Below are 8,228 nucleotides of genomic sequence, written 5' to 3' on the forward strand. Positions count from 1 at the left end.
TAGACTTGTTTGTGCGGACCATGAACCGATACCCCGAGACCCATCCTAGCATTCCATAACAATGAACCAAACTTGTATAAACGCCCCAAAGCAACGACGTTCACCCTACGACACATACGACACAAAATATAGCCAATGACATCAATTTGTTTCCTACGACTTCTAATTGATTCAAGTGCCTATCGACATGAAATGAAACCTAAAAAATACTCCCAACATCATTATCAATATACCTATACGCAAAAAAGATCACCCGTCGATCCCCAACGAAGCCTGCAACATTAAAACATCAAGAACGCATCAACATCATACTTTTCTTAAAACGTAGTTTGAGCAGTCTCAAGAAAAACATCATAACTCACTCAATTGTTATCCAAATAACTCGAATTTTATATCAAATCGAAAGGTATCGAAAAGCTCTACGTTTTTCGCGTTGAAAGTTTTCTCAGAATCCCGACTGTTCGCAGTTTCAAGCAGAACAGTAAAACGTGATTTCAGATCTAAAATTAATTCAAAATTGATCCGAATCGTTTTCTGCTCAAACGACGAACGTCACACATATAATTTTATGCATAAAACAACGCAACACATAATATGACAAGATCGATGTAGAAAGAACAGAATTTACATGCCTTTGATGATAAACGTTACCGAAACGACGATACCGAAGCGGGGATGGCACGAGGATTGATCCGGGACGAACGTGGCGCTAAAATCTTTGAAGAAAAGTGGCGAGAATTACTGAAATCTTTGAAGGGAGGGGGCGGCTGCTGAGTTTTCCCTAGAACCCTAGGTTTGCTCTCCAAAATAATGGGAAAAGAAAATGTGTATGTGTGTGGTGTGTGTTAGACGTGTAGGTGTGTGTATAAGTGTGTGTGTGTGTGCATGAGTTAGGTAGTAATTTAGGGAATGATTATTGCTTAATTACAAAATTAACAATGCTAATTAAAAGCCTAACTAAATTGCTACTAAAATGTTAGATTAAATGTTGATAAAAATGCTAACTCACTAAAAAGAGAATTTTGAAGATACACAATTGAAAGTCTTTTAAAGTTTTAAAATCACAACAGTACCTAATAATTAAATTAGGCTTTTAAAATATTAAAAAAAACTAAATAAATCATTTGAAATACCATTTTCTTGACTTTAAATAAAATACCGTATTTTAAAATCACCTAAATCGTCGCTTCTGTAACGAACCGTACTTTTCATTCTCAAAATTTGTGGATAAATTTAAAATTTTCTTGAATGTAAAAATACTTTCAATGCCTGCCATAAAATATCTCAACCAAGTCCCCCATAAGATATGGTTGTTCAAAATAACTACAATAAAAATTTGCTCACAAAAGGTTTGTTCAAAGTATTCCCATCAAAATATGAAATCAGAGTAATTTAACTTTTGCATAAAACTTAAACATGGCGGTCCTCGGGTTTAGCCTCCCGCTCAGTCCAAGCCTGCCCCTTGGTCACCACCTCCTGTCTCCTCATCAACATACTCACCTGCATCGATCAAGTTTAGTGAGTCTAAAGACTCAACACGTATAAACTGGTAGTAACGAGTAGTACATAATAAAATCACATGCAACTTTAAAATAGGACATACATACTTAAAACTTGAACTTGTCGTAAACTTGAACATACGTACATACATACTTAGACGTGCCATCAACATAAACGTTTCTTAAACATGTTGCATACTTGGACATACTTGAACATACATAACTTCATCATTTTGCGTAGAGGATGTTTCAAAGCAAGTGACCCATAACATAATAAGTGCCTGATCAGACAAACCACAGTACTGGGCTGATAGGGACGTATCCACTGCCACATACATGAGATCCCCGTTCATAATTTAACGGGCTGGTTGGTCCTCGTTCATAATTTAACGCTTTCCAACCACGATCTAACCCGTTCATAAATTAACGGGGTGGAGAGGTCCTCGGCCACGTTCACCGACTTCCAAACCCATTCATAATTTGGTCACGAGACAATTAGCATACCTCAAAAACTTAAAAATATTTTCTTGCACGTCGAAATACTTACTTACTTGGCGATGAGGGATTCGTTGGACTTCGACTGGAGCCGTCGCTGCTGCACATACTAACATGAAACTGCATACTTAACTTCCATAGCTTAGACGTATTAATCATACTTACTTACAAGTTCATTCAATCAGGGGTGTTCATCGGTCGGTTCGGTTTGGTTTTTAAACATTTCGGTTCGGTTTTTCGGTTTTCGATTTTACATATGCCTAATCCGATATCCGAACCATTTTAGTTCGATTCGGTTTGGTGTAAGAAACACTCAATTTAAATGATAAAAAACACATTTATAAAACTAACAATTCAAGACAAAAATAGAACAAAATGTTAAAATAAACACCAAAAGTTTCATCATTTCTCCTATGACCTATCAACTGTAACAAAAATAGAACAAAATGTTAAAATAAACACCATAAGTTTCATCATTTCTCCTATGACCTATCAACTGTAACAAAATTAAAGGTAACAGAGTTATGCTAAAAGCAACAGATTTACAATTGATAAAACAACTAGAAGAAAATGAAAGGCATGTAGTCATGTTTTGGCAGCATTGCTTCTTTGTTACTTCCATTATTCAACCTGGTAGCACCACATCTATAAAATCTGGGAGAACAACTCTTATTAGAAAAAGAACAAAATTAAAAAAAGAAGAAAACGACAATTTTAAATATGTTTTAACTTACCGGTTACCACTTCTATTGGAATTGAACCTATACATTGGTTACACGAGAATCTTTTTCGTTGTTAGTCCGAAAATCTATATAAAGTAAAAATATTGATCATCAATCAATAAAGAACAAAATAATTATAATAAAATGCAGGGGCGGATCTAGGATTTCGACACTGGGGGGGCCGCTTACAAAAGACAAACAAAAATTTAGAAAGGAAAAGACAAAAATTCTACAGGTTATATTGAACAAAACATCAACCGTACTTTTCTTAACAAAAGTATTTCTAACTAAAAGGAATTCGACGTTCCTTAAAGTTTTCAAAATCTTCAATGATAGTATCAATACAAATATTTTTAGCAATTTCTCTTTCAATAAATATCATCAATGCATCCGAGAGAAAAGCATCCTCCATTTTGCTCCGAAGCCGAGTTTTGACGATATTCATAGCTGAGAATGATCGTTCTGTAGTAGCTGTAGAAACTGGAAGAGTCAACACAAGCACGATCACTCTAAAAACAAGGTCGTATATATCAGCTTTTTTAGTCTTCACCAACCATTGACACAACTCAGAAAGAGTTGAAAGACTTTTGTAGTATGGCTCTATAACTACATTATGCTCATAATGTTTCAACTGCATCTCTAGTCGCTCTTTTTCGTCACTAGTAAAATCTTGTGGATAAAACTTTTCAACAAATTTGCATATATCTAGATATCTCAATGAGTCACATGCATTTTGAGTATTCCCATATTTGTCGACGCAATCCTGGATCAAGATCTAACAAGTTAAGATCAACCCTGGTATTTTCAACCTTTCTAAACTTTTGAGACTCAACCTCAGGTGGAAGATTATCATTCGAGGCTATGGACTGAGCTGTAGAGTTGGGTGAATCTAATTGATTTGGTATCTTTCTCTTAAAGAATTTATCAATTGTACCAGATTTTCCCATTTATGAAAAAAAAAACTACACCTGAAACAATAAATAAAATCTGATCGTTTAAATCAACTAACATCATAACACAATAAAATCTCATAAATCAAACATGAATTCAATAATCCATAAGTTCAAGAGGATGTAGAATTACCTGCTTTCTGAAAATAAGTATGAGTACTGACAACTACTTGATATGGACGAAATCGTTTAAGAAAATGTTCGGCAAGGGTGGTGGTATATATAGAAAAATAGCGACGGTTTTATTAATAACCGTCGCTATATAGCGACGGTTCTTAACAAAACCGTCGCTATATAGCGACGGTAAAGCATGATACCGTCGCTATATAGCGACCGTGATGAGAAGCCCGTCGCAATATAGCGACGGTTTTGACAAGAACCTTCGCCGATCAATATCAGCGACGGTTTTTGATAACCCGTTGCTATATTGCGACGGGTTTAACCAAACCGTCGCCAATACTAAAAATTTTTTTAAATTTTTTGGGGGGGCCGTGGCCCCCGTTCGCCCTACACTAAATCCGCCCCTGATAAAATGAGTATACTCCAAATTTTACCAGATTCAAGTCGTTCAAGATTATTCAAGTCCTCTTCTATTTTAACTGGTGAAGATTCTTTTCTAAGCCAATCTTGAAGACAAACAAGAGTTTGCACTAACTTAGGAGTTAATGAACTTCTAAATGAATCAAGAACACGTCCTCCTGTACTAAATGCACTTTCTGATGCCACATTAGAGATAGGAATTGCTAACACATCACGAGCCATCTCATCAAGAATAGGAAATATGGGTGAGTTAACTTTCCACCAAAGTAAAATATCAAGACTTTCATTTGCAACCTCAATTTCTTCACCAAGATACTTATCTAACTTAGTTTTGGCATCTATTCTTCCACTCTTGGCTTTATGTCTCAAGTATTCTTGTTGTATTAAAGTTCCTTTATGAGTGCTTCCAGAATTTATACTCAATGCTTCCAATGTCTCAATAGATGAAGTAGATGAACTAGATGCTAGCTTAGATATTTTTGAATTTATCTTTTGATATTCATCAAATAAAGTAATCATGTATGACTTTACTTGATCTGCCATTTTCTCTCCTTTTTCTTCCCCATACATCCTCAAAAATACAAAAGCAACATAATCAAATTTGAAACGAGGATCAAACACACATGCAATAAAAATCATCTTATTCATCTTTTCTGGAGCACCCCAATACTTGTCAAAATTTAGCTTTCATCTTCTTTGCCATCATTCTCAAATTAAGATCATCACTTTCTGTTAACATTTTTAAAACACAAGAAAGCTCACCAATTTCATGAAATTGAACATTTGAAGTGACATACAATGACCCTGATACCCTCAACGTAAGATTGAAAAATGATTCAAGAAACTTCTCCATGTTTCTGATATTTGCCCAATCATCACTTGTTAATGCCCCTGCAAATTTTCCATCTTCACAAACATAACCAAGAAGATAATCCAACAATCCCAAGTCATGGTCAGCATAGGTAACAAAAGCTTTCTCAAATTCTTTTGCCGTTTTCAACATCAGATATGTAGAATTCCATCGAGTGACAACATCTAAACACAAAGTCTTTTTACTTGTTATTTTTTCAATTTCACAACAATCCTTAAAATTTTGAATCCTCATAGGAGATTGCCTAATATATTTTACAGCTTGTCTAATACGTCTCACAAAATCACCAATTTCTTTCAAACCATCTTGAACAATGAGGTTAATAATATGAGCCACACATCTCATGTGAAGATGTTGATCGTTCATCAAATTAAATCCCCATTTACTGAGTTGTTTTGACATTTCTTTCACAGTAACATCATTTGAACTAGCATTATCAACAGTGATAGTGAAAACTTTTTCCAAACCCCAATCAAGCAAACATTTTGTGATCGCAACCGCCATATCATCACCTTTATGACTGAATACAGGACAAAAATTTAATATCTTCTTATGAAAGTTCCAATCTTGGTCAATAAAGTGAGCAGTGATACACATATAATTTATTGACCGAGCAGTGATACACATATAATTAATTTTCTGTATTGAAGTCCATGTATCAGTCGTAAGACAAACTCTTTGATTTATACCTTTGAAAAGATTCTTAAGTTTTTGTTTTTCTTCCAAAAAGAGTTCGAAACAATCCCTTGTCACTGTAGCATGAGATGAGATTCGAAATTGAGGTTGTGTCACAATCACAAAGTACCTAAATCCTTCACCCTCGACAAAACTAAAAGGTAATTCATCCACAATTATCATCTTAGCTCTCTTCTACTTAATTCTTGATCATATTTCAAAATGTTTATTGTTACTTCACTCCTTTGATCTTTTGAAATTTGTTGAAAACCAATTTTTGCTTGACTGGTTTCCATGTTGTGGGGATTTTTCTTACATTTTTTCAAATGATTACTCAAAGATGATGTACCATTAGCATTTGAATCAGCTGCATAATTCGCACCACAATAATTACACTTTGCTCTAGAAGCCCCACAAGAATCAGTATATTTCTCAAAGTGTTCCCAAACAACAGATCTAGATTTCATGGTTTTTCTTTTTTTACTGACATGAATCGAATCTGTAGGTGAAGCAATAGGCACATTTTCATTTTCATTTGAACCTCCACTTTCATCAATTACAGCATTATTTTCAGCCATCTATTAGGATATTCAAAGAAATATTCAAGAAGCTATCATCAATCCATCATCAATTAATTTTTTAACTAGTTAATCTACAGTAAAATAAATTAAGAAAACAAAACATAGAAAAATACCATGGGAAATATAGAGAGCACCAAGACGTTCGATTCTTCTTCCTCTTCACTCGAGATCTGTGAAATAGTGAATTCTTGAAGGCTCGAAGCCAAAAAGGCTATGTTTCTCCATCTTCATTTGTGCGGGCCGTGCGGATGATATTCAGAATCTTCAAAGCCCTAAATAAATTAGTTATTATTTATTAACTTATTTTTAAGTTTTATTTTTATTTTTTAAGTTAGGGCATGTTTGGGGTACAATACAACAAAAAAACAACAAATTCTCATATATTTCGGTTTTTCGGTTATTTCGGATTTTTAAAAAAAATCGAAAACCAAACCGGAAAACCGAAAATATTTAAACTCAAAACCGAAACCGGTCAAATAACCGAAAAAACCGAACCGAAAAAACCGAATTTTACGGTTCGGTCGGTTTTTTCGGTTTTATCCGAAATTTGAACATCGCTACATTCAATTCCTTAGGACGTTCTAAAATTCCCATGAATCGACCTTGTAAAACATTGTACTAAACCATAACATGAAACTCCAAAGGATTCAATAAGTTTTTCCAAAAACACGGACCCCGTGCCCAGGTCCGTGTAGGTGCGGTGCAATGTATCGTGAAGAAAAGTAGAGGCACGGACCCCGTGCATAGGTCCGGGTATTGGTCCGTGTAGACACTGGAAAAATACACTCCGGAAGAACAAATGCACGGACCCGTGCTCTGGTCTGTGTGGGTGTCCGTGTCGGCACGCAAAAGTTGCATCCAGAAGAAAACAAGGGCACGAGCCCCATGCCAGGGTCCGTGTACCCTCGATAAAAGCAAACCAACGAAAATTCAATACATGTGCTGCTTATCATCCTAGACTTGTTTGTGCGGACCATGAACCGATACCCCGAGACCCATCCTAGCATTCCATAACAATGAACCAAACTTGTATAAACGCCCCAAAGCAACGACGTTCACCCTATGATACATACGACGCAAAATATAGCCAATGACATCAATTCGTTTCCTACGACTTCTAATTGATTCAAGTGCCTATCGACATGAATTGAAACCTCAAAAATACTCCCAACATCATTATCAATATACCTATACGCAGCAACGATCATCCGTCGATCCCCAACGAAGCCTGCAACATTAAAACATCAAGAACGCATCAACATCATACTTTCCTGAAAACCCATTTTGAGCAGTCCCACGAAAAACATCATAACTCACTAAATTTTTATCCAAATAACTCGAATTTTATATCAAATCGAAAGTATCGAAAAGCTCTACGTTTAATGCGTTGAAAGTTTTCTCAGAATCCGACTGAAAAATCGCAGTGTTCTACAGAATAGGAAAGTACGAAATTTCAGATCTAAAAATATTTCAAAACTAATCCAAACCATTTTCCGCTCAAACGACGAACGTCACACATGAATTTTTACGCATAAAAATAACACAACACATAATATGACAAGATCGATGTAGAAAGAACAGAATTTACGTGCCTTTGATGATAAACGTTACCGAAACGACGATACCGAAGCGGGGATGGTGCGAGGATTGATCCGGGACGAACGTGGCGCTAAAATCTTTGAGGAAAAGTGGCGAGAATTACTGAAATCTTTGAAGGGAGGGGGCGGCTGCTGAGTTTTCCCTAGAACCCTAGGTTTGCTCTCCAAAATAATGGGGAAAGAAAATGTGTATGTGTGTGGTGTGTGTTAGACGTGTAGGTGTGTGTATAAGTGTGTGTGTGTGTGCATGAGTTAGGTAGTAATTTAGGGAATGATTATTGCTTAATTACAAAATTA

The 8,228-nt window shown here is 35.6% G+C and overlaps 1 protein-coding gene across 6 annotated transcripts; it reads right to left on the minus strand.

Moving 5' to 3' along the window:
• Positions 1–2,429: 2,429 nt before the first annotated feature.
• Positions 2,430–6,887, minus strand: LOC140837426 (zinc finger BED domain-containing protein RICESLEEPER 2-like). 6 transcript variants are annotated; one of them, XR_012119326.1, is made up of 5 exons: positions 6,447–6,887; positions 4,969–5,097; positions 4,221–4,428; positions 2,729–2,802; positions 2,431–2,648 (listed from the first exon to the last, which is right to left on the minus strand). XR_012119326.1 is itself a non-coding variant. In XM_073203581.1 (4 exons), exons 2-3 carry the CDS (start codon positions 4,852–4,854, stop codon positions 2,756–2,758), a joined length of 681 nt encoding a protein of 226 aa, XP_073059682.1. In that variant the 5' UTR covers positions 4,855–5,097; positions 6,447–6,887; the 3' UTR covers positions 2,431–2,648; positions 2,729–2,755. The 6 variants fall into 6 exon arrangements, 2 of the variants coding, with proteins under 2 accessions (XP_073059682.1, XP_073059683.1); XR_012119324.1 differs by lacking the exon at positions 6,447–6,887 and having other exon boundaries at positions 2,430–2,648; positions 4,969–5,653; XM_073203581.1 differs by having other exon boundaries at positions 4,221–5,097.
• Between the last annotated feature and the right edge of the window lie 1,341 nt (positions 6,888–8,228).

This window comes from Primulina eburnea, chromosome 7 (assembly GCF_022965805.1).
Source record: "Primulina eburnea isolate SZY01 chromosome 7, ASM2296580v1, whole genome shotgun sequence".
In the NCBI taxonomy this organism is placed as follows: Eukaryota; Viridiplantae; Streptophyta; class Magnoliopsida; order Lamiales; family Gesneriaceae; genus Primulina; species Primulina eburnea.